Below are 27,381 nucleotides of genomic sequence, written 5' to 3'. Positions count from 1 at the left end.
TGGCCCCATAAATCATCCAATGGGGGGAGGCAGAATAGATGATAAAAGCACTTTATGGGTTTAAAATAAAGACAAGACATTCACAGTTAAGGCTGGCCTTTAGTATGCAGGCATGGCAGGGTGCTACAAGAAAGTAGTTAAGTGGGCACCCTCCTGTGCAACTAGACGTCGCAATGCAACGCCAACTGAATTTCTTGGCTTTTAATATTTTCTGAACACATTTTGATGGGCTGCTTTTCCCACCACTTTATTAAAATCCACTCAGGTTCACCTCAAACTCAATCTGCATGGGGGGGAAAAAAACCACATTTCATTTGGTGCCCAAAAATGCAGATGGGACACTCCTGAAGACTCATCCAAGTTTAGTCAAAGAAGCAACTGAGGAGAAGCTTTTTTTTTTTCCTCCCCTGTTGAGAAACTCACTGGTGGTAAATGGCACCCTCTTTGATTCCAATTATTGGCTGATGAGTTAACCAACACTGCCATAAACTGACACTGCCATACTGGCTATGTGAAACCCCAATCAACGGAAACACAAGCTAATCATGGGGCAGCTGGTGTAGGACACTAGCACACCTAGGAAATACACATCTATTAAACGTACAATTCAGAGGCCACCAATACTGGCATATTTCACTCAAACCACAGGGCTCATTTATACAACTTGATTAATCATCACTTGTTGACTGGAACCAGAACTTCCTCCATTGCAAAACATTGCAAAACATTGCAAAAACATTGCAAAACATTGCGTCGTTTTAATGCAATATAATTAAATGTTCAACTCACAGTATTAGGTCTGAATACATACATGCAAGTTATCACAATGCTACATATGTTAAGTTAACACATATGAACATATGAAGCTGCCTTATACTGAATCAGCCTTTTGGTCCATCAAAGTCAGTATTGTCTTCTCAGACTGGCAGCGGCTCTCCAGAGTCTCAAGCTGAGGTTTTTCACACCTATTTGCCTGGACCCTTTTTTGGAGATGCCGGGGATTGAACCGGGGACCTTCTGCTTCCCAAGCAGATGCTCTACCACTGAGCCACAGCCCCATTCATGGCTCTCCAGGGTCTCAAGCTGAGGTTTTTCACACCTATTTGCCTGGACCCTTTTTTGGAGATGTCAGGGATTGAACCTGGGACCTTCTGCTTCCCAAGCAGATGCTTTGCCACTGAGCCACAGCCCCATTCATGGCTCTCCAGGGTCTCAAGCTGAGGTTTTTCACACCTATTTGCCTGGACCCTTTTTTTGGAGATGCCAGGGATTGAACCTGGGACCTTCTGCTTCCCAAGCAGATGCTCTACCACTGAGCCACAGCCCCATTCATGGCTCTCCAGGGTCTCAAGCTGAGGTTTTTCACACCTATTTGCCTGGACCCTTTTTTGGAGATGCCGGGGATTGAACCGGGGACCTTCTGCTTCCCAAGCAGATGCTCTACCACTGAGCCACCATCCCTCCCCTACAGTCAAGGAATAATGAATAGACACATATCATAGAATGGAAGGAAACATCATCATCATCATCAACAACAAAAGACATTATGTCTAGTTTCCCCACTGATGGGCATGCATCAACTTAACACAGATAAAGGCAGATCAGCTGTACTGCAGAACAAGCAGGTCTGCAAGACTGAAGCAAGCAAACCAGTATAACTCCAATCTTGCAGTGATCTAGCTTTTATCACTTATATGAGAACAGACAGCTTTTAAGGAGACCCGCTAAACAGAAATATAACATACCGTCATAGTAGACAATGGCACCTACAAGTTTGTCCTTCTTCAACATAGGAAAGAGTTCCAAGGCCTTTGATTTGCTAAGCACATAGCTGCTTTTTAGACACTGGCTTCCCGCTACAAGGTCATAGAGCTTGATTCCTACCCAATAATAGGGCAACTGCCACCATCTATAAGAGAAGAGAAGAGAAGAAGAAGAAAAAATGTCGTACTTGCATGGAACAACACTCAACATAACCTTATTATAAGCGGCATATAGTGTGAGGATGCCATAAGCCCTGTGATCTTTTCTACAAGGATTGTGAAAATGGCAACCCGATTTTTGAAGAGCTGGAAGAGGTTCAGAACTGCCTCTCTTCTTGTGGCCTGCCATGACAACTTTGCTCATCTGAATAGGGCCTTCTACAGGTGTCCTGTTGATTATTTATGGCCTTGCTTCAGATACCTGCAATCTAAGTCCTATTACACTGTTTGTTACAAGGGTCCCCGACACGGTGTACGTTTGCTCCAAGGACCCACCACCATGGTGTCCACTATCACCTTTCCTGGCACTCACTAAGTGTTTTTGGAAAGGGGCTGGGTAGGGCTGCTGTCCAACAGAGCTTCTGACTGACCCATGGAGAGCTGATCAGCTGGGCAGATTAACATTGTTTCAGCAGAAGCCGCTACTATAGGGTTAGTTTCATTTCCTTTCACTCCTCTTTGTCAGTGTTTTTTTTTTTAAACATCTCTCTTCTCTCCTGAGCTTCAGCTTCCTCTGTGGGACTGTCTCTGCCTCTTGTGGCAGCCATTTTATACTTGTGCTCACCAGACTGTGTCAGAATTCCAAAGGTGCCTGCAGGCTCAAAAAGGTTGGAGACCCAGATTTGTTAGTTGTCACTTCCTTTCTATTTATCATACTGACTTACATAAATAAATAAATTTGAACCAACGGAGCACCAAAACAGCCTTGCCTTGACACATCTGGAGACATAGCAAAGCACTCTGTATGATAACTACAAGTGTACAAAACTGTCCTGTAAACACTCTGAAGAGTCAAAATATTTCTCATGGATAATACAACCATCAGCTGGCTTCACTTCAATGAAATCCCATTAAAATGAAAACTTGAGTTTTCATCTAATCATCTACGGCGTTACCTGAGAACCAATATGGGGGGATGAGCTAGAATGCTGAATCTGGGTGCACAAAATCTGGCCAAGAAGCTCACAGAGTGACCTTGAACAAGTCCCTGTTTCATGGCTTCACTCATTTTGAAGCCGCAGTGCTATTCTAAGGTGCTTGGAAGGAGGGAAGAATATAAACGTATCAGCAACAAAGCGAATTCAATTTTTTACTCTTCTTACGTTCTTAAATTCAACCTGCTAACTACAGATCAAACTTCTACATGTAGTAAGGACATGTACCAAAAGTCTCCTGTTTGAGTCTTTCCAATCATGAACTTTTTTGGCAACTAAGGCAGGGAATCAACAGGCTTAGCCCACAATAGCAGTCGGAGGATAACGTTACCAGGGTGCCAAGGAATAACAAGCAAGCCTCTTATACTTGAGAATCAGGAAGGTGAGCTTGCCTGATCTAGTTTTCTGTATAAAGCAGAAGACATGTTCATGTTCTTCCCCTTTCTAGTGTTCAGACAGCACCTCTACAATAAATACGTATTTGACAACAAATTAACATGTAATTAACGTTGCATTTGTTAGTGAAAATCAACACTCCACCCTGTACAATTTCAATTCATTTTGCTACTGCTCTTGAGCCCCACTGTGGTGTGGGGAGAAAGGCAGGCTACAGATACTTCCACAAATAAATAAAAATTGAGTCGGTACTGCAACCTATAGCACAGGCAACACTAAGGTAAACTTCCAAAATGCAGCAGTTCAGTTCTCACCTCCACAAAGATAAAGCCTGCCACCAGCCTCAAATCATAATGCAAAGGCATACTAAATACATTTCCAGCTAGCATTGCCCTACTACTGTAAGTAGATAACGCAAAACAAATTTGAGACGACTTACCTGTAAACAGGAAGCATTATAGGGAGAGGAGCAGACAAATGAGGTGCAATCTCCAGCAAATTGGCACGTTCATGGAGTGCTTCTTTCACCATTCTGTACTGAAAAATATAGAACTTACTGAACCAATTTTCAGTGATGGCTCCGATAAAGCAATGTTATGGTATTTTAAATGACCAGGACAGACCCGTTTAAAATATCCTGTCCTTTTTCCAAACACATACTCCATAAAATTTTGAACATTTGAAACTACATTAGCACACTATCTCCAGAGTGTATATGAACTGTACTTCAAGTTCAGTATTCTATACTTCAGCAAGCAGTGCTACAGTCAAGCGCCTTGCAAGATGATAGTGATTTGAAAATTATGAAAACTCAAAGGGTGATTAATTCTACCGCCTGTTCTTAAAATCAACCAGCCCACATGAATCAGCGATGCAGCTATTTGCAATTAAAACTGTCACACAGTCCTTTGCCTCAGAATATTTAGTTACGAGTCTGGATGAAGCGTAAAGAGTAAGCTTTTCGTTAAAAGCCAGGCAACCTGCTGAGAAAACCCTGTGAAGAGGGCACAAAAGGCCGGGCATGGCAAGAAGATCTTAACTAGCAGACCAGGCATGATGGGCAAAAAATACCTGTAAGAAATACCACTCTGAACTGTACCCAGGAAGAAATGAGCAGCCACCGTACAGGAGCAAAATGACCTTGTGTCCAGCCTCTTACAACTGCCTGCTGCCACTGTTCAAATAAGTTTCCAGACAGTTTCAAAGGCAGCCCTACACAAAATGTGTTATAGTAATCTAAACTACTTGAGATCATTGCAGCCAAATCACATATTTCTATGAATTTAACGGTGTATCAATCAAAAGCTTTTAAAAGATACCATGGTGCCAGGGAGGAGACTTGAGCCTCAAGCTGTAACCTGCCAGACAATGAACTTGATCCTTCAAGGGGAATGCAACCCCCTCCAAGACACGCAAATGGCTCAGTCCTTGAGCTAGTCACTGACGGCATTGCTGCAATCTTGCATGCATTGAGCTTCAGTTTACCGTCTTTCATCCATCCCGTTACACTTTCAAACCAACTGTTCAGGACTTCCACAGATCCTAACTGCCGAATCAGATGGAAGAATCAGAGTTGGCTGCAATCTACATAGTGGTGGTACCAGATCCCCAGCAATCTCTCTCTCTCCCAGTGCTTCAGTGTTAAACAGCATGAGAGAGAAGAAGGATCCCTGCAGGTCCTCTCAAGCAGAAATGCCACATGCCAAGCAACAATCCCAGCACTACCTTCTGGAACCAGATGACCATGCAGCAGCAAAACCACAAAATCATAGTGCCCTTCACTGCCAGTCCTGCCAGGCTCTTCTTAAAGATACCATAACTAAGAGAGACAACACCAGCATCTTTTCTGTTCACTCTCTCAACAGAGATCATTAGTCAGTATGACCAGGGCCACTTCCATCCCAAACCCAAGCCTGTGAACTGAAATGTGTCAAGCAGTCCGTCTCCAAGCATATAAGTTCAACTGAGCTAACAAAGGGAACTTTCACACCGCAACTCAGGTAAACTGCCTGAGTTGCCAAGTCTGCAGTAAAGCAACAGTCAATGCATGGGGAATGTTCCTCGATGTAGAAGGTACCTTTTATCGAAGGACATTTGCCTCAACGTTAACCGCTGCGGTCAGTCATATGGATGGGTATAGGTTCTGCATAGGATGCAGTCCACACAACATACAGACTGCACAGATCAGATGTACTGCAATGTCATTGGGTTCTCCTTCCCACTAAAGCAGACACGCCTATTTCCCTATTGACTGAGGTCTGAAGCAACTTTAACTGTCCTCTAGGGAGCCTAGAAACACGAAGTTAAAATTCCCCACCTGAATCATATATATAATAAGCATTCCTTCTAATGCATTCCATTCCTTTGGGGACACAACCTTACCTGATTCCTCAAGAACTGAACATACTCAGTGAGAGTGAAAACTGATCTATACTTTCCAAACATTTCTATCTTACTGTATTCCTAGGACAATGTCATTTAACCATGCTGGTGGGAGATGACACCACCTAACAAAACCTAGCATATTATGTGTGGAAGCCTTGCCTAGTGACTAAGAGAAAAGTACTAGCCCTACCATCAGGCCCAGGTAGGTGTACTGGTTCAGAAAGTGCTTTTGAAAGCTACCTTAGAGTCCCTCTGTTTAGGGAAAGATGGCCTATTCACGTTCCTATTAATTAAATTAAGCATCTTCAGATTACAAAGCATTATGATGACCAAAGATCATACCCCCCCCCAAAAAAAATGTCTTTTCAAAATTATGTTTTGGCTTTCGATTTTTTTTTAAAAAAAACTGTATGATTTAAGTTTAGCATCGTTTAAATATCATCATTTCTTCCTGAGCTCAGCAAGAACCATTCTCTGTGCACAATGTTGGTGGCAAGCAACAAAAGAATGTACTCAAAACCACAAATATATTCAAACCATAAATGTGAATATAAATTTAATTAGAACGAGAGGGGGGAGGGGTTCTGTTAGACACTCTTGCTTTACAGCTACCATCATAAAACAATTACCTGTTCAAAATCCAACTTCATGATGGCCTTCTGAAGATATCTCACTCCGCCATGGATCAATTTAGTGCTTCTGCTGCTGGTCCCCGATGAGAAATCATCTCTTTCTACAAGGGCTGTTTTTAGGCCTGCGTAACCAGAAAACCAAATTAACTTCTTAAATTACACAATTTGTACGTAATTCATTAAAGACACTTCTCTAGGGTAGAGACAGTCACGAGAAAAAATTGCTCTGAACATGGAGGAATTTGTATTCAGAGTGCATGCAGTGCTATCTCTTCGGCAACGAAGAGCAGCGGCTTCTTCAGGGAAATCCTTTTTATTATTTGAAAAACTAGGATACATGAAAATAACCATAGCCAACGTACTATATAGTGGACATAAAGTATGAAAGCAGCTATGATTCTGTAAACAAAACACCATTACTTCTTGAATATGTCCTCTAATAACAAACTTTATAGTCACATGCCTACCAAACTGCAGGAAAAAAAATCAAGAGTTTTGGAATAAGGGCTATCCCACATATGCAGATAAATATCTGTTTGCAAGTTTTAAAATGAACAACAGTGAAGAAAAGACAAGCCTGAAGAGGAATGAGCATGCTCATTGTTTTTGGAACACTGAGAGGGAGATCAAGAAAATAAGAGAAAGATGTGGACACTGACTCAAATCTCTAAGAATTTATCATGCTCCGCAGATTTTGGAACAGTTTATCTATTCCCCCCTGTGATTCCTCATGGGACCCCCAGCTTATCACACTTCTTTGCAAAGCTCTTCACAATCTTTCCAAATAATCCAACTGATCACCTAAAGTATGCTAGTTTACATTGGAAGCAACAATTTCCTGATTTTTTCAGTATTTAATCCTGATTTGAAATAATGGTTTGTGGGCAAAAGGAGAAATCACAGTTTGATTCAGATGTCACGATAAACTTTTCTCTGCTGGAGAGAGACCCAAAATCGCTCCGCTTTTTGAGACTGGGATCTGTATATGCTCTCTTAAACTATTTATCCAGCTTATATGAGTTTACATCAGATTTGAGTTTCAAGAAGTTGCTTGAAATCATGATTATTAATTATTCTGAGGGAAAACGAAGGACAAAACTCAAATACTTGTAAAGCTAAATTCAAAAGAGCTATTCTCTTTTGCTGATTAAATTGTACCTAGCTGAAACAACAGAAGGCATGTACAATGCAAATAATCCAATTAAGGCATATAGTGCCTTTTGAAGCAGTTCAAGATTGACTTTTCTACATTAAAATACATATAAAAATATCATGCAGCCAGCAAAATAAGTTCAACAAGTAGCACACAAACCATTAACAACTAGGAATAAGGCCCGTTGTGGAGAAAAATACAACAGGCTCTAGAAAGAGGCTCTGGGCGAGTGCCCCCCCCTTGCTGTCTTCCCACTCACCCACGTGAAGGCATTCATTCCCCCACCAACTCAAGGAGAGCTAATCTCTGCCATCTGGAAAGCAGTTGTAATTCTGAGTGATCTCCAGCGCTCACCTGGAGATTGGCAACAGAGGTTCCCCAGAAGGAAATGGCTGGTTTGGGAGGTGGAGCCTATTGCATTGTACCTGTCTGAGGTACCACCCCTCCTCAAACCCTACCCTATCCAGGCTGGGCCGTCCAAAAAACAGACTCCAAAGCAGGGTTATGCAAATAACTGAAAAAACGATGTAGACAGGGGCTAGTTCAAGACCCAACATGTTGAGGTATATGGACCAAATCTAGAATACATAAAAATCTTGCCTGTTTGTTTAAACTCTCTTGGAACAGCAAGGACAGACTGAGCGCCCCGGACAGCATCCCCAAATGAGCCCCTGTTCTTCCTCTCAGATAAGGGAACAGTTGCCATTCCCTCATATGGGGAAAAACAAGCACAGGTGAAAACTGACCCCCAGAAGCCCACTGCACCAAACACCTTGTGCTGAAGACCAGCGTCTTTGAGAAAGTTATACGTTCACAGTCAGTACAGGAGGTACTGTAACAGCCTACATTATGGCATTTCTTGCATGGGGTGAACCAAATGAGACTAGAAACCCACTTTGAAATTAAAAGCCCAATAATGTTCTAGAGCAGCAGAGAAGGAACTGATCTCAGGAACTGGTTCACCGCCTGAATCTCTCACGCTGGATGTTCCTTTTCCCCTGGCCCTCCCAGAGAGTAACAGAAATGCAGGTTCCACCGTTCTCTCTTTAAAAAAAGCTTCTAGGACTTTTATTTGCATAATTGTAAGAAGAAAGGTGCACTCCCAAGTTCAGTCAAACTGTAATATCTTGTCCAAGTGCGTAGCTGAAGCAGCAGAACAACGTTGGCGTAGCGGCACCTTTAAGACCACCTAAGTTTAATTCTGGGTATAAGCTTTCACGTGCATGCAAACTTCTTCAGCTACGAAGAAGTATCCAAAGAACTGTGCATGCACATGAAAGCTTATTCCAGAATAAAGCTTTGCTGGTCTTAAAGGTGCCACGGGACTCGTTAGGAAACAACAGAGACATTTCTGAGCAGATCTGCTAAGCTGCCCCAACCACTCCCCACACAGCAAACAGGAACTGGTGATCTCTGGGCTTTTTTAAAAAATTGGTTGTCTTCCCCCCTCTTCCAAAAAAAGGGGGGGGTGAAGAAAACAGGGGAGTAGGCCAGCAACCGACTGGTTTTTTGGAAAAGGAGCGCCACCCCAGGGCATTCTTCATTTGGCCCCAATAACATGACAGCGATTCTTAAGTCTTCTTTTCTGGGCTGAATTTTTCCGTTGTTCTAATTCATTTATGTCAGCAGAGTTTTTTGATTCCATGCCAGTCACTCTGAGTTCTGCACACAGAAAAGTAGCACGGGCAATTTAAAGCAACAACCGTTAACTTGACCCTCTTCCTCCAAGAAGCCAAGGGCAGCATGCATGCCCCCCCCTTACCCATTTTGCCCTGCCAACAACCCTGTGAGGAAGGTTAGACTGAAACCAAGAGACACACAAGGGAGCAAGAGTATGACCCGGGCCTCCAAAAATCCTCCCCCAACCCCAGGGCAAAATAGCCCCTGCACACAATGCTGAGCACCTTCCCTCTTCCCACGCTGCCTACCTGCCTTGGACAAGCAGAAGGTGCACAGGAAGCCCAGGCACTCAGGCCAGCGGTGAGGGCAAAGTCACCCTCGAAAGGGCAGTGGCGGAAGAAGAGCTCAAACTTGGCTGGCTCATGGTGCCACTTGGCATGTCAGTGTAGCTGCCAGCCATGGTGAACTGGTAGAAGTCGGTCAGCAGCACCAGCAAGCCCTGTAAACACCCTGCTGGTGGCCCCATTGCTGCCCGCCTTTCTGTGCCCAAGGCACTTCTGTACATGGGAAGGGGGCTAGTGGGCGGGTTCTGGAGACTCCCTGCCCCCTTCTGGGGGGCTGGCCAAGCTCTACCCTGTAGCTCGGCAGCACCACCTCTTGGTAAGGCTCAGCTGCTGGCATGGTACAGGGCTTTAAGGAAAGCCCGCCAGGCTAATGGCACCTGCAGGACAAAGGGACAGGGATGCAGAGTGGTAGACAGGTGCTGTATTCCTCCACGTGCTGTGCTGCTTCTGATTTTTGCTCAAGCGCCAGGGACTGGGGCTTGGCGGCTGCCACTGCCTCTGCCTCTGCCCATGCTTCCTCCTTCTGCCCCTGTGACCAGTTGGCACCCCAGACAGTGGCCTATCTGGCCTACTCCCAAGTGCAGACCCTGCATCAAACCTGCAGATTCGGATCTCAGTAAAATTATAAATGATCACTACGGAACAGCACTGCTTCATTCTTTCTTCTGAGATATCAACCCTCTGGTCATTAGGGATGAAAAATTATATTTCCAGCCTCCTGGTTGCTGTCTGTATACCTCAAGTTAAATGAAGACTGACCTCTAAAGAGGCTTGAGCTGGAAGCCACTACTGGTATAAGAAAACCAACCACCAACACATACACTTCCTGTGTAAGGATTTCCAACAAATGCTGCAAGATACTTCTGCCTAACAATGTATGATTTCCACATTCAGCACTGCTCTAGAAAGAAGACTAAGATGGTAATTCATGGTCTCAGCTTCTAAGAGTTGCTCTTAGTACGACTGCTGCTGTTGAAATATGAGTGGTCAATAAAATGGCTTGAGAGAGATCTTACGTCCGCAGCTATGGTAGACAGTAATTCTGAATACTCATACCAAGCAGTCCCCTGTCCCAGCCCACTGGGAATTTTATTTTATTACTGAAATATACATTCTACTTCCCAATCCAAAGGGCTTCCAAACAGCCGACATGCATCTTTAGCTGACCTGAAGACTTAGACGACTCGGCACATCCAGCTCTATAATCAAGAATTTTGTTGAAGATTAACAACAACTCCGGAACCACAACAGATCCACACTCACATTAAGTTCCTGCTTACACCAGCATACCGGTATTTTGGTGACTCTTCTACTTTTGCTGGTCCAGACAGCTAGCAATTAACATAACCAACTTGTAAACTACCTAGACTGGAAAACACATGATAAACTACAAAAAAAGTATTCTGTTTAATAATACAGCTCTGACAGAACCCTAGAAGCAGATAAATATAGCAGATAGTTATTCCTCCCCATCCCTATAGGGATCAGTTTAACCTACAAAAACCTTAGTGGCTTTAGTTATCCCATAGGCCAGCAATCTCCAGTGTGGTGATGCCCATAAGAACCACAGCATCCTCTGAGGGTGTTTCCTGGTGCTCACTTCTTCTTCCCCAAACCATCTCTTCCTCAAAACAAAGCACTAATTCTGGCTTTCAGCTACCATACCGATACAGGAGTTGCTTCAGAAAAGTCTAGGAGGCATTGCCGTTATGTCTGCTAGAAACATCCGATTGGAAACAGAATCCTCCCATCTTAGGGAATTTTCAAGCGCAGCCCTCCGACATTTTGACACTGACCCTCACTCCATCTTGGCGGCCGCTTTACATGGTGGTGACCAGAGGCGTCACTAGGGTGGGTTGCACCCTGGGGTGTAACTGATTCAAGTCACACCCCCCCATTGGGCATCACCCCTTTTGGAGGGCTGCATCACCCCCTCCCTTCCCTTTGGCTGCCTCTCAAACCAGGCGGCGCTTGCCGTTGGTGGGAGGAGAAGCGCTCTCCTCTCACACACACACACACAAACTCTCCTTTCTGTGTTTCTCAGGCGGGCAGGCGGGCGCGCGTCGTTGGGCCGAGTGCGCGCGCAGGCGCATTCCCATTCCCTGCTCCTCTCTCTCTTCACTCCCTCCCTTTCTCTTCCCCTCTCCTGGCGAGGATTGGTCGCCTGGGGCCAATGAGAATGCTCTGGGGGAGGGCCGATGGCCCCCTTGGCCCCGCCCTAGTGACGCCGCTGGTGGTGACCACTAACTGTTCTCAAAAACAAAAAGTGCCACAGGCTGACCAAAGTTGGGGATCCCTGCTGAATCTTCTCACATAACACCAAGAGCCCCAATACAGTATAGGATTTGTTGAAAGTGAAATGTCTAAAGTCCAATGTTTTATTTTACTGTAGGAGAAGACTATTATTTTCAAATAAAGTAATAAAACCTTCTTAAGTGTTGCAGGTTGTCACTATCAACAGTTCTCTCCATGTGGCAATTTCTCAAATGAAAGCAGGAGAACAAGAGGGAACGAACAAAAACAGGTACAACAAGATTCTTACGGAGTCTGTTGAGGAGAGCAACATGACTCTGCATACCCAAGGAGAAAATGCAGACCATCAACACTCCTCAGTCCTCCAGTCTGCATTACCTTAAGGATTTTGCAGTGCTTTACAGCAGAACAACCACACTGGCCTCTCTTGGGCTCCCTAGACTTTTGTGTCCTCAAAAAACTAATTACTCCTGGTAACTTTAGAAGATCAGAGCAATTTATTTTTGTCAAATGTGACTGAAGATTAATGGATACAATCAGGAATAATTTGGCAAAAACATATCAAACACAGAGAAAGCCAAATTTGTTAAGTGAAGCATCAAACTTAGTATGAGAGCAAATCCCGCGAATGAAGAGCAACAATACACAATCCATTAACCAAATGCCTATGATTATTTCACACTTCAGAAAACTACTGAAACATACAACACATACAGTAAAAGAAGGATAAATGTAGATTACCTTCAGTTTTCTTTATATTCTCTAGGTCTACCAACAAGGATAAAAACTAACTGCCCAACCTTAATCACTAACATACTAGTCTGTGACACCACTCTAATGGACCACTTGCAGAAGATGTGGTGGCAGAGAGGGCAATGAACGGTTTCAGGACCAAGCTCCCCAAATTGTTTTCAGATTGATGTACCCACATAAGAACTCTCCCCCTTCCTGAGGCAAAACATCAAAAGTTGACCACAAGAACAATTATCTTGCCAGCATTAAAATTATTTCTCATGGACACTAGTGTGTGCATACACACACTGTCAAAAGGAGACATACCGTATTTTTCAGACCATAAGACGCACTTCCCCCAACCCAAAAAAAGTGGGGGGAAAGTGTGTGCGTCTTACGGAGCGAAGGGACGATAGGACGTACCTTCCTCGGGGGGGGGGGGCGATCCGCTGCCTCCGCCTCCGATCCCAGTGCTTCCCCCGCGCCTGCCTGCCTGGCTCCAGCTCGGCTTCCAGCAAGCGCTGGGATCGCTCCACGCTGCCCCCACCGCAAACCCAGCGCTTCACGAGCGCCGGCTGCGGATGGGGCAGCGTGCTTCCTCCGTGCCTGTCTGCCTAGCTCCAGCTCTGATGCTTAAAGCAAGCGCCAGGATCGCTCCCTCTGCCTTCTGATCCCGGCGCTTGCTTTAAGCATCAGAGCTGGAGCCAGGCAGACAGGCACGGAGGAAGCACCTGCCCCCTCTGCAGCCAGTGCTCACGAAGCGCTGGGTTTGCGGTGGGGACAGCGTGGAGCGATCCCAGTGCTTGCTGGAAGCAGAGCTGGAGCCAGGCAGGCAGGCGCGGGGGAAGCGCTGGGATCGGAGGTGGAGGCAGCGGATCGCCCCCCAGGAGGAAGGTGCGTCCTATGGTCCGGAGCGCCTTATAGACCAAAAAATACAGTAATTTTCCGGAGACAGAACCTAGATTGTTAATAGTCCTTTCTGCTCATGGTGTCTCCTCTGCTGTCTCTTATGATCCATCTTTACCAAATGTTCATTATCCATTCATGTCCAATTATTCCCAGACAGGACTTTCTGCATCTTTGTCAAATTATCCTAGGATCTGTACACCAGTCAATTAACCTGTCAACAAACTGTCTATCTGACTACAGTCAAATAGTGCCATATATGCTGCTAAACCAGAAGGACACTGTGCAGATGATGGCTTACCTTCTTTGTGTTTCATTTAGGCGTTTGTAAGGACAAGCATAAGGACTGCTTGCTCCTATCCTATAACAGTCAGGGACAAATGTAACAGCATAGCAAAGCTTTTCCTACTGGTTCCCCATTAGAACTACAAGTATTTCCAAATAGACTTAAGAACATGAGAGAAGCCATGTTGAATCAGTCCAGTGGCCCATCCAGTCCAACACTCTGTGTCACACAGTGGCCAAAACTCAGGTGCCATCAGGAGGGCCAGAACTCCAGAAGCCCTCCCAACTCTTGTCCCCCAAGGACCAAGAATACACAGCATAATTTACTACTTTTTAATACTTATTTCTTTGCTTTTTCTCTGCTTTATTATTGTCTTCTTTAATTGCTGCTATACTGTCCCCACAGGGTAAAAGCCAAAGAGAACTGTAAATTATTAACAAATGTACAGTAGACAGTCAGCATTCATGGAGGATCCATTCCTAGGATCACTGCAAATGGTGAAATCCACAGGTACTGGGAGACAGAGTTTTGTGAGAAATTTGGTTGTTTTGCTGATGGGACACAAGGGTCTGCTGCCTCCCAGTGGAAAAACAACTAACTTTCCTGCAAGCTATAACTCAATTTCTTGCAAGATTTCACCATTTAATGATTACAATGAGTATAATAAAGGCTGTTAACTAAAGTCAGTACAAAGTTTACAACAATATCACACTAGAATATAACAGATACCAATGCACTAGTAGTCCTGCAGCCAATAGAACACACATAATTCAATAGCTAAAAATTTTCCACAGCGTTCATTCCAAACCCTCAGAGATTGGTCATCAAAAGCAGGTCTTCATAAAGTCCTGGGTACTCACTATCGTCTTCTTACACTAAAGGTACCCCAGGACTACAATAGACTAGGAGACTTGTATATCCAAAAGTGCCAGAGGAAGGACAGTAAGTCCAACGATTGTTTCAATTCAAAATTTTCTTTTTCGAGCACTCTAGTTCAGTATCTGTAGTCCCCCTGGTATTATAATTCACAATGGAACAATAAGCCTTCTTTCAATGCATGTACAGCTACTGGTCATTTCCAACAAGTTCCGTGTTCTTATTAGTTTGTCTCCCATGGGTATGCCCCATGGTGGGGTATAAAGACTGTGGTTTCCCTTCAGTGTTTATCTCTTGGCCATGATTACAATGAGGGCACAGAGGGAGTAAAAACAGGCTGGGGACCATGTTACATGATCCAATCACGTACCAGAAATAAGTGAAGTAAACTAATCATAGCTCTGCAAATGGCTATGATGTCACGGCTCACGACATACGAAGGTCCTACCTTCTGAGGCCACAGAAAACAATTCCACACCAAAGGAATTCCACCAAAGGAAGCCCGCTTGAAGACCACAAGGGACCGGGCCTTCTCTGTAATGGCTCTGTAATGGCTCCATCACTTCTCTGTAATGGCTCCTTCTCTGTAATGGAACCAGCTGCCGGAGGAGGTAAGGGCCCTGCGGGATCTTACTCAATTCCGCAGGGCCTGTAAGACAACCCTCTTCCGGCTGGCCCACAACTAACCGGCCCTGTATACCTGTATACCTGTATACTGAATATTGAATATGGAACACCAGAATGCTGAAGACGGTATACCGAATCAGTATTTGAATTTGAATAGAGTGTAGCTTCACGACCGCTGTCTGATTTTTAACGATATGTATATTTATAACAAATGTTGGATTTTAATTATTTAATATGAAATGTTAATTTTAAAGTGTAATTTATTTTTATGTTAGTTTCACATATGTTGGAAGCCGCCCTGAGCCACTCGGTGGGAAGGGCGGGATATAAATCCCAGATAGATAGATAGATAGATAGATAGATAGATAGATAGATAGATAGATAGATAGATAGATAGATAGATAGATGATAGATGATAGATAGATGATAGATAGATGATAGATGATAGATGATAGATGATAGATGATAGATGATTGATAGATGATAGATAGATGATAGATGATAGATGATAGATGATAGATGATAGATAGATAGATAGATAGATAGATAGATGATAGATAGATAGATAGATAGATGATAGATAGATAGATAGATGATAGATAGATAGATGATAGATAGATAGATAGATGATAGATAGATAGATGATAGATAGATAGATAGATAGATAGATAGATAGATAGATAGATAGATAGATAGATAGATAGATAGATAGATAGATAGATAGATAGATAGATAGATAAATAAATACGGTAAAGAAGTTGTAATAATTCATTGCTGTAATAACTGTGGGTCCTGAGGCCACATTCATTGATATTTTACATACTGTGTTAAGTTTTCTGCTCTTGTGGCCCTGTTAGGTTTCAAGGTGGTGAGTTTTTTGCTTACCCTATTAGAGTGATGGCATCTTTTGTACTTTTTGATCTTTTCTATTTTAAATGTAATCTGTTCATAATACCTTATTTGGGATTTTCTGCAGGGCTTTTTTTTTTTTGGTAGAAAAAGCCCAGCAGGAACTCATTTGCCTATTAGGCCACACCCCCTGTTAGGCCAGCTGGAACTGCATTCCTGCTCAAAAAAAGCCCTGGTTTGCTGTATGCCTCAGGCTCAGCGGCTAAGCCAGACCAGCTCCCCTTGTAATAAAAAAAGGCCTTGGCCAAGGGAGTCAAAGGTTGAAGGGAGAGGTAATTTGCCACACCTCTATTTGGTAAATCCAGGATACTAGAATTGGAAAACATAGTAATTGTTTCGACCTAACAATTAACTGTAATTAGCATTTACCAAGTGATTATCAGATCAAATAGAATTTAATTAAATCAATGTTTTGAACAAGCCTAACCATTCTTTAATAGTATTTTATAGAGTTTGACATCTAGACAAACACCCTGCCCTAGATTATTCTTATTAACAAAATGATTGTGGATACCGAGAAATATGGTGCATTATTTCTTCTGTGTCAGTAAGCAGGTGGCAATTATCTGGAAATGTTAAGACACGCCCCCCCCCCCAAAGGCAACATTTGGAGACTGGCAAAACACTCCCAACTGGGAGCCAATTTGGTGTGGTGGTTGAGTGCGGACCCTTATCTGGGAGAACCGGGTTTGATTTCCCCATGCCTCCACATGTACCTGCTGATGTGACCTTGAGTCAGTCACAAGTTCTCGTAGAGCTGTTCCTCTCAAGAGCAGTTTCTGTTAAAGCTCTCTCAGCTCCACCTACCTCATAGGGCATCTGTTGTGGGGAGGGGAAGGGAAAGGAGATTGTAAGCTGCTCACACTCCTTCGGGTAGTGAAGAGTGGTGTATACATCCAATATCATCATCTTCTTTTTCACCCTATTTTTCCACTGGAACTTCCTAAAGTTTCACATTTAGAAAAAGTGGAAGCATTTTTGAAGACAAGGGTTCCCCGCCCCCGCCCCCCCCCCCCCCCCGCTAGAAAAATGTATTGCAGGAATTTTTACTGAAGTACAATAAACAGATGACACCTGGCTCTATTCCCTGTCATCAGCTAAGTCAGATCAACATATGGAAGTCTCGAATAGGTGCTTGGAGAAAGTAATGGGATGGATGAGGACCAATAAACTGAAGCTCAATCCAGACGAAACTGACTTGTTCCAAATCACTGGAGAAGCTGCTTGCGAACTGCAGAGTCAGCCTGCTCTGGAAGGAGCTGCACTCTCCCTGAAGGAGCAGATTTGTAGGTGCTGCTGAACCCTGGCCTTCATTTGGAGGCTCAGGTTTCCCATAAGGCATATAGCATCTTTTATTCACTCCAGCTGATTCATCAGCTATGGCCTCAAAAAGCTATGCTATGACACTGCATGCAGAGGAAAGGGGGCCGCACCAATGCAAAACGAAGACGAAGAAACAAATTGGTACAGAAGCTTCTTTCCTCAATGGAATTCTAGCATCCTATCAGATTTGAATATGCTCCAAAACAAAATCCCTGAAATATTTCATTAATCCTGCAGACAAACAATATTATCTTAAAGAATTCACAACATGCAGTAGTGATCCTGTGGTCTATGCAATATCATGTGGATGCAGAAAAATTCTTATTAGCAAGACCAGTAGGCATCTTAAATTAAGACTCTCTGAATACGGAGTCAAATTATCTCATAAAAGAACCGATGCTACTCTGGTGGAACACCCCTTAGAGCACAATCGCAAACACTACAGACTTCTTGTTTTAGGTTATATTTAAATCCAATAGACAAGATGATAGAATTCTGCTGAGAAAAGAAACTGAACGGATTTTGAAGCTAAAAATGCTACACTCTAATGGGTTAAATGAGAATATCTCCTGGCGAACGCTCATGTAGATAAGAGCCAGGATAAGCCCAGACGGTTCACTCTGTTTAAGTGTACAAACAGGAACAGAACTTAAAAGAATCTGAAAGGCCAGTGCGGTTCTTTAATGTTCTATCTAAAGGTAGATTCCTTTGTAATTATGTAAGACGTCATGTAAGTCAATGCTGGTTCAATTGTCCAACTATTAACAAGTAATTATGAATTGTGCTCTGTACATGCTCTGTGAAATTATCCTGTATTTTATTATTTTTAAATGATGTATTAAATATGTTCTTATATTTTATATTATTTCAGCAGATTCCCCCTGAAAAGGCTGCGCGCAAAAGGGGTTGTACAATTATTAAAGATTATTTCCCCTCTGCACCAATTTTTTTCATCTTTGTTATGACATGCATGCACCATCTAAAATGACATCTAAAGTGTCAAATGACCGGCCTGTGGCCAAAACCAGCCCGCCCAGGGCTTTAATCAGACCGACTGAGCTCTCTTCTCCCCCCCCTTCCCCTCCTGTCCTTACCCTCTGAAGCTCTGAGGCTGCTGAAGTTCCCTCCTCTTTCTGCCTTGTCTAGCTGCAGCATGAAACAAAGCTACAAAGAAACGCAGAGTGGATTTTCCATTAAGGTCTCTGTGACCAGATAGGTAAGAGCCCAGATACCTTAATGAAAAATCCATTCCACATTTTCCTTGTAACTTTGTGCTCTTGCAGTGTTCCTATAGCCAAGCTAAAGTTCATCTTCCTGGAGCTGTGTCCTTACAAATAAAGGGTTGATGCTTCAAGCCAGTTTCTCTCTGCTCAGTGGACTTGGAAACTGGTGCCTAGTGAGTACTCTAACTTGGGAACCCACAGCCAAAGAGGGATATTACACTGGAGAGCCATTGCCAATCTGAGTAGATCCCGGTTGGGGGGTATGGGAGAAGCTTGCAATGCCATTTCATTGTTTTCCCAGGCTCAGAGCATTTTATATTTTTCAGTTTCTGCTGTGATCCTTGTGCTTTTTCTTGATGTTTTATTTTAAAATTTGCATTGCTAAATCCCACTGTTTCCCCACCTTTCCATCTTAAACACAATATTGCAAGAGTTTTTTAAGCATGTTTGTATTTTAACTTGAAACATAAACATCTTTAATTGTGTTTGTCTGTGTCCTTTATAAGTTTCTCTCTGCTACCTCACTTTACATTTTATGACACACATGGCCCGGCCTCACAAAGTCCCATTCGTGTTAGATCTGGCCCTCCTAACAAATTAGTTCAACACCCCTAATCTAAAACAAACGAAGATCTTCAAAACTATCGTTTTAATATGCAAATAAAACTACTATTTTAATATGCTTTAAAAAAATAAAAAAGCATGATCTGGCCATAGTGGTCCATCCAGTGATCATACTTAAATTAGAATACTGCAATTCATGCTACATTTTAAATCAGTATGGAAACTGCAATCGATTCAAAAGGCATCAGCCAGGCTACTGTTATGGGGGACTGTATCACCCTGAGTTGAAAAATCTGCACTGAAGAAGATGAAGAAGAAGATATTGGATTTATATCCCGCCCTCCACTCTAAAGAGTCTCAGAGCGGTTCACAATCTCCTTTCCCTTCCTCCCCCACAACAGACACCCTGTGAGGTGGGTGGGGCTGGAGAGGGCTCTCACAGCAGCTGCCCTTTCAAGGACAACCTCTGCCAGAGCTATGGCTGACCCAAGGCCATGCTAGCAGGTGCAAGTGGAGGAGTGGGGAATCAAACCTGGTTCTCCCAGATAAGAGTCCGCACACTTAACCACTACACCAAACTGGCTCTCCACTGCTTACACATCTGTTTCTGGGCACAATTCAGAGTGCTGGTTCTTACTTCCAAGGCCCTAAATGGCTTGGGACCAAAGTACCTGAAGGAACGTTCCTGTCCCATACTACCCAGGTCTCCAGTTAAGATCTTCCCATCGAGGCTTGCTCTCTGTGCCCCTGCCTTCGAAGATCTAGAGACAAAGAGCACTTTCTGCAGAGGCACTTCACCTCCGGAACACTCCAGAGACTCATTTGGGCACTTCCTTTGCTTTCTTTTGGGCAACAGGCCAAAATAATCTTTTTACACAGGATTTTAATGAATGGTTTTACCACCAGCTTTTGAATGATCCGCTTCTGTTTTATGCACAGTTTTCATGCTGCTGTGACGGAAAGCAATGGGTTAACCATAAACTGAAGACGCACAGGGCTGCGTCAGGTGACCTGAGGGTGGGGGCAAAGTGCTCAGAGCTCTCAGGGAGGGAAAGGAGTGGAGTGACAGAAACTGCTGAGGCAGTCAAGTTGATGTCTGACAGAGTGGAGGCCTGTCAGAGAAGTCTGTCAGGGTTGGAGCCTGACAGAGACTGAGTGGGTCAGTTCGTGCCAGAGAGGCTGAGAGGACAGCTGATCCTGTGAAGGAGCTTGAGGCGGAGACGGGGAAGTCTTCCAGAGACTGCAAGCTCGACAAAACCAGCCAAGAGGGCTGTGTGTGTGTGAGTCAGTTAAGACCTGAACGGTCACAAACACCTAGAGACAACTCTGAAGATCTAGTGAGGAGGTTGAGGGAGCGGATGTGGGTCTGAGACACCAAGAGGGCTGAGAGGAGAGACTCCAGTCGAGGGGTGAGACTAGACACATCAATCCCAAGAGGCCAGACCTTGGCTAGAGGTGGAGAGTGAGTTATAGGAAAACTGTGAACTGTGTAACTGTGAGAGACTCAAGAAAAGACAAAGTGATTGTAAAGCCTGAAACAACTGAGCAACGTATTAACCTGTGTAAATATCTCCCATATCCCCAAGTTAAGACTTTGTGTTACAATAAATCTGTGGTTTAAGTTAAAGTTCTCAAGAGCCTATATTTTGTGGGAAGAACAAACAAAGCTGCTGGGGTCCCATCAAATAAAAAAAGTAAAATACCCCGAAGAGACTGAAATAAAGAGGTCCAGTGAGGCCGTGAGGCGGGCGCTGCTATAGCTGCTTATATCCAATGGCTTGTTTTTAATATTGTGACATAGTTTAGACTGTAAGCTACCTTGAGCAGGGGTCTGAAGGCAGTACAGAAATATCCTAAATAAATATACTTCATATCTTCTAGGCCATGTTTATTGTTACTATATGAATGTGACCAGTTCGGACAACAATTAACATGCTATGACATGGTTGGTAAAGCATTATTTAAAAATTTAGTACCCTCAATGGTATGAAGGTTTAACTGGATGTCAAAATAGTCTGGTAGCCCTACTGTGACTATGAGATTTTGTTTCTGTCCAAACAACTACAACATTCATTTTCTAATTTCAACATTTCCCCACAGCTTCAAAATATCTGGACATTTTACACTTCTGAGATCACCCTTCCCACCCTTGCCTTGATACATGTATTTCTGCTGCTTGGGAACAGCAGGAATGAAGGAAAAATCAGAAAGCTTGATGCTATGAGGCAGCAAAGGCGAGATCAGTAAGCAAAGAGGGAGCAAGAAGTTAAATCCGCCTTGCATAGTGATACTGTTTCCAGACATTTTGGGAAATTGGCCAGTGTTCTCACCTTATTTTGATTCAGTTTAGCATGTTTCTTTAATTAATATTTAGTAAGCTAAACTAACGAAACTGCAGCATAAATTGTGCAGTGATATAAAATGCTTCCAAGTTTTCCAAATATCCACAAGTAGTTGAACTACAATATTTAACTCCTGAAAAAATATTCCATAAAGATTATGTAATATTATTGCATTAAATTGAATTATTTAACTTCATTTATACCCCACCGTTCTCTCTAAATGGAACATAAGGAGGCTTACATAATTCACCTCTCCTCCACTTTATCCTCCCAACAACTCTGTGAGATAGGTCAGGCTGAGTGTGTGTGTGACTAGTGCAAGTCACTCAGTTACCTTCCAGGCAGGGCTGGGGATTCGAACTTGGATCTCTCAGACCCTAGTCCAGCATTCTAACCTCTATACCACACTGCCTTTCAAATGGCATTACTCTGCCATGTAATAACTATGGTTACAAGGGACAGTCACCTGGGGGGGGAGCTAATTACAACTTTGAAACTACCCAATTTGACCAGTACTTTATTTGTTCATTAGGCCATGACCTTCAGGAAAATAATGAATTTTTAGAAATGGAATTTTTTCCACAGAAAAAATATAGCAGTGAAAAAATTTCTATACCATACCACTGTCCTGGAGCCATTCAAAAAGTGCAGCTTGGTGAAGAATAGTCCAGTGCAAGGCACTGTCCGCAGGAAACAGAACACAGATTAGAGCCAAGAGGGATCATCGGGGGCATGCGATGAATTATCAGGCCAAGTCAAGGAGCCAAGTCAAGGAGCAACCAGACTGAGAAACTATTGCTGTATGCCAAGAGTGTGGAAGCAGTACATAAAATTTCAAAATGTCTGTTAGCTGGCTGGCATACCTTCCTTTCAGAAGAGAATTTGAAGCATGCTAGAATGCAGACAGGTGGCAGTCAGTTCAGCGGAGGATGCTGCCAAGGGAAATCACCATTCTGCATTTGTGGCTTATCAGCAATACAAGTGCTCATGCAGCTGTTGAGCCGCCATGCAGCAACAACACAAGAAAATAAAAGCAAGCATAATAGCAGTAAGAAGTCAGAGCTTGAAGGGGTGGGGGGGGGAAAGCACAACGGCAAAGGTTTCATGCTCTCACTATCAAATGCTCAGGATAACAACCTAGGTTTAAAACAAAAGCCAAACTCCATGTCTAGGTGAACAGAATATTAGCAGGCAGAAAACAAGATTTGGGATGGTCTTCCCCCTACTTCTGCTGTTTTAAGGCTTTTTAAATGCTAAGCGAAACTAGCATTAACCTGCAGAAATTCTACTTTGGAAGACCAGAATTAGGGGGGGAGGGATACTTTATACAGAGTGCTTTTGTACTCTGTGGTCTTCTCCTCATTCAACAGCAGGCATTTTGCTGCCGCATCCTTCACATTTTGGGAATGCAAATATGAAGGCCAACAAGACTGTACGCTGGTCTTTAAGTGAGCTTTAAGTCATCCACTTATTTGAAGGCAGGTGTTATTGGGAGAGTCGTGACTACATCCAAATTATCAATGTCTACAATAACGTCATAAGAAACATCTATGGCCCTGTGAAATCTCCAGACTTGCTGGACTCACCTCTCGTAACAGCATCCAAGGCACAGCCGCATCCTGTGGCACCTCCACCTATTACGAGAATGTCAAATTCACAGGTATTCTGCAAAGCTTGGAGCTGACTTCCCCTGGCAGGAAGGTGGCTTTGCATTTCCACAGGCTTACATTCTAAAGCTTCAATAGATGCAAGATGACCCTGCAAAGATAAAAAGGCAACATGTTAAGATCTGTATGTAACAGCGAAACCAGGGAAGCAGCACAGAGATCAGGCACAAGCTGGAAGGTCTATGATTCAACTACCGTATGTGCCATGAATCTGGAAGACAGCCATGGGCAGTCTATTTTCTTCAGCCTCAACCACTTTATCTTTAATAAAACTGGCACCTCTTACAAGGACTGCCAAAATCGTAACAGTGCTCTGTATACCTAACGAGCACTAAAAAATGATTAATAAGCTATTAAAATAAGCCAGACTTCTGATTTTTATACTTACAAATGAAAGCATGTAAACATAGACAGTGAGCCAATTTGTGCTTTACCTTTTTAACATGGTATATTAAAGACTTTAGTTTAAATGATAGAATGCACACATTGCATATTTCCCCAGGTCCTCACAATCTCTTGTGTGTACTGGGAACTCTACTTCCAGATGCAAAAGGCCAATTTGAAGTAGGGCCACAGCACGCAAGGAAGAGGCCACAGCTCTCCACCCTTCACTGTTTTCTAACACAAAATGCCCTGTTTTCTCAGCTGGAAATTCCCCAATTGGAATTTGCATGCAGGAAGCCCCAGGTTCAATTCCCAGCATCTTCCAGTTCAAGGATCTCCAGTAACTGGTGTTGGGATAGGTATTTCCTTGTTCAAGTCCCCAGAATGCTGATTCCAGTAAGATTAGACAACACAAAGTTGGAAGGTCTAACTCCATGTAAAGCAGCTTCATATGGTTGAATTATTTTACTATTTAAAATGTGTGCTCTTGGAACCTGGGTTTTAAATGCATAGCATAAATCTGCTCTCAAACAGACACATTTTAAAAGTTCACCAACTGTGCAAAAATTAAAAATAAATTAAATTATGGTATACTGGGTCCATGCCACAAAATGCTCCTCCTCCCCCCACCCCCAACAAAATGATTAGATGTGCATCCATTTTATTAACATTTAGTGCCGAGGAAGGAAACCGACAGGAAAACAACACTTATCACTGTCTTAAAACCCCTGTAAAGCAACAACTGAAGCAATCCTTAATTCTGCAACTGAAAAATGTGTTTGATTTACCTTTAATACCAATATGAACTAAATTTCTTAAACTGACCAATATGCTGATTTAAGGTCACCACTCCAGAAACGTGGCTATGCATGTAGTGGGGACTTTGCATATACAGCTACTTGTTTTATTTATGCCGTTTGTTTATATCCCACCTTTCATCCAAAGCAGTTTACATCATTCTCTTCTCCTCTGTTACATGCATAAACACACAATCAATCCTGTTGCAGGTATGAGAAAACTGGCTGTTCCTCTTCTTCAAACACAGAAGCCTGAGTAGCCAGCCACTCTTACATGAGCAAACTGTGGAAACAGTACAGACTAGGACAGATTGGGTTGGATCCTGACAACTTTATTTCTCAGTCTCACCCAATGTTCCTTTTCCACATAGTCCATTCAGGTCCCATGATTCCCATCACAGTCTTTTTGGTAGTCTAAAAGGTAGTCTAAAAGGACTGACAAAATCGTAACAGTGCTCTGTATACCTGAATTTTTATTTTTCACCAGCTAAAAACTGATGAATCCAACCCACTGCATCTGTATCTATGGACAAACAACAACTATACATCCCAATTAGATACATGCACCTCCATGCGAGTAAATGGTCTTTTACACACAAGTATTATTGGTTCAATATGGCTTGAGCCTTTTAGGAAAAGCAGTATTAAAATCTCGGCAACACGAATGTGACTAAAACTGTCTTTCTAAGCGTTCGGCACCGATTTACTGATTCTGAATGAAACGTTTGCCCCTCAGTCTTGAACATGGGCAGATTCCAGCAGGACTGACCAATAAGTATTATGGAAAACTCTATTGTAAATTGTACTCTGGCAAACTAGAATACAGTGTTTTGAGAGAAGGAACTGAGAACCAGCTCAAGTCTCAATTCAGGCATCATCTCACAAACTATGATGAGCTTTACCATAGTCATTACTGCTCAGTCCCCATCTGTAATATACAAATAATACTGACCTGTTGTACAGATCACTTACATAATGCCTATGAAGGGCTTCAGAGATCCTAAAGGAAAATGTTGAACATAGGAAACTGCCTTACACTGAGACCAAGATCAGTACTGTCTACACAGATTGGCAGAGGGTCTCCAAGTGTCTAAGATGGAATTTGATGATGATGATATTGGATTTATATCCCGCCCTCCACTCCAAAGAGTCTCAGAGCGGCTCACAATCTCCTTTACCTTCCTCCCCCACAACAGACACCCTGTGAGGTAGGTGGGGCTGGAGAGGGCTCTCACAGCAGCTGCCCTTTCAAGGACAACCTCTGCCAGAGCTATGGCTGACCCAAGGCCATTCCAGCAGGTGCAAGTGGAGGAGTGGGGAATCAAACCCGGTTCTCCCAGATAAGAGTCCACACACTTAACCACTACACCAAACTGGTGTAGTGACTTCATTTATATCCCTCATTTCTCCACAGTAAGAACCTTAAGCATTTTTTAGTTCCAAGGGGCAGGGGGTGGAATGCTTCCATTATATTTATAGAGAGTCAAATTAACCTTGGTAGGTAATAGCACTAGCCGTTGTGAACCAGTTGTAGCTATTATCTCCTTATCTCTGGTAGAAATGTCCTCCGGAAGAAGAGGAGACTGCTGTAAAAGCACCTTTATCACTCCATCCTTAAGAACTTCAGTCTTCCCATCAGACGTATTTGTCAGGATGCAGCTCATAGAATCCATTTTATGGTGCAGCAAATGGATCGTTTTACAAAGGTGGTCAATAGTCCCAGCAGTCAGTTGTAAAATCTCAGAGAGCCCAGTCCCAACACCCACATTCTTGGTACTTTTAGGATGGTCTGGCGAGCTCTCACCCACAACAGAGTTCCCAGCTTCAGCTTCCAGCTCAGGGAGTGATACATTTAATTCAACTGGTTGCAGGTAGGAATCTGACATGAATAGAAATCGTTAATCTTCAGTTGTTTGGAAGAGGGTGTGGCACAGTCCTTTTCCTCTCTCCCACATTTAAATGTTTTCATTGTTAAAGTTAATAAGCCCCAAACCTTAGGGAGCTCGAAGACCAGCTGCAAAATGTAACCAGCAGTGAGAGGCCTTTTTTCCTCCAGAAAAAAGTGAGCGAGGACAGCAATCAAACACTTCGCTGTAACAGCAGCAAATTCCTATTCATTAGCAAAGCTGGCATAGGAGGGAACCTTATCTCTGCTTCAAGTTGTTGGTCGTGAAAGAAAATTCAGATTCCAGCTTCACTCTACTCAGCCAGAACTCCTAAGTAGTTAATTTTAAAATAATAAATAAGCTTAAAAAATAAGGGTTTAAAAACAATAAAATAGCTGGTACGCGGAGGAGCGACTAGGACCGACACCGGAACCCCAACTGCCTAGTCAAAAATGCTGGTAAAAAAGCACTTAAAGGCCTTATTGGGCAACCAGTTAAAGACATTTGACTTAAAAGACCTAGAACTGTTGCCCAGAGTGCATCAGACACAGAGAGTTATACTATCCTTCTGTACTTTGGGAATCCCCTCAATCCTTCTTAGAAACAAAGGGCACTTGATGTCCAAAGGGATTTTTCCAACCCGTGTTTACATGAACACTGTTTTGGCTCCTCTCTGCCCGGAAGTGAGATATGAAGAAGAAAGTCACCAGCTCAGATCACGCATGAGCCCTAAGAAGAACATAAGGGCAGCAATGAGTGTTGTCAACAAGAAAGACTCCGCTGTTTGCCAAGTCTCTGCAAACAATAAATCTGTGTCTTACTTATCAGATCTGCTATTAGATGTGACTCCAATGGAAGCGGGTATCCAAGATGCATTTGTGGAACTCCCCGAGAGAGAACAGCAATGGATCATAGACAGGTTAGAGCTATTGAAAACCCAGCTGCTCAAGTGCAGATCAGAGCAGAATCGACATGCTAGTTTTGCAGATGTTACGCTGCATGAGAGCATGGAGGCAGACTGTGTTATCCCTACTGCAGCCCTTTCTACCCAGGAGCCAGATGGAGGGCTGCTTAAGGGGTTGGCAATGCAAGAAAGTCTGCACCAGAACTGCGACCTGGCCCTGCAGGACAGTTCTCAAATTGGAGTGAATGACAATTG

At 43.3% G+C, this 27,381-nt stretch overlaps 1 protein-coding gene across 2 annotated transcripts in view; it reads right to left on the bottom strand.

The window, feature by feature from the left end:
• Positions 1-27,381, bottom strand: part of GPD2 (glycerol-3-phosphate dehydrogenase 2) — a 111,469-nt gene that overhangs the window by 67,952 nt on the left and 16,136 nt on the right. The window contains exons 2-5 of one of the 2 annotated variants that reach the window (XM_060256941.1): positions 23,075-23,246; positions 6,328-6,452; positions 3,753-3,850; positions 1,746-1,909 (exon numbers count right to left, since the gene is read on the bottom strand). In XM_060256941.1, the coding sequence (XP_060112924.1) occupies positions 1,746-1,909; positions 3,753-3,850; positions 6,328-6,452; positions 23,075-23,246 (559 nt within the window). Of the gene's footprint in view, positions 1-1,745; positions 1,910-3,752; positions 3,851-6,327; positions 6,455-23,074; positions 23,247-27,381 lie in introns of those variants that run through there. The other variant, XM_060256942.1, reaches the window with a different exon arrangement.

This window comes from Heteronotia binoei, chromosome 16 (genome assembly GCF_032191835.1).
Source record: "Heteronotia binoei isolate CCM8104 ecotype False Entrance Well chromosome 16, APGP_CSIRO_Hbin_v1, whole genome shotgun sequence".
NCBI classification, from domain to species: domain Eukaryota; kingdom Metazoa; phylum Chordata; class Lepidosauria; order Squamata; family Gekkonidae; genus Heteronotia; species Heteronotia binoei.
The sequence above is the reverse complement of the archived record's forward strand: the minus strand, read 5'-3'. Positions and strand labels throughout refer to the sequence as shown.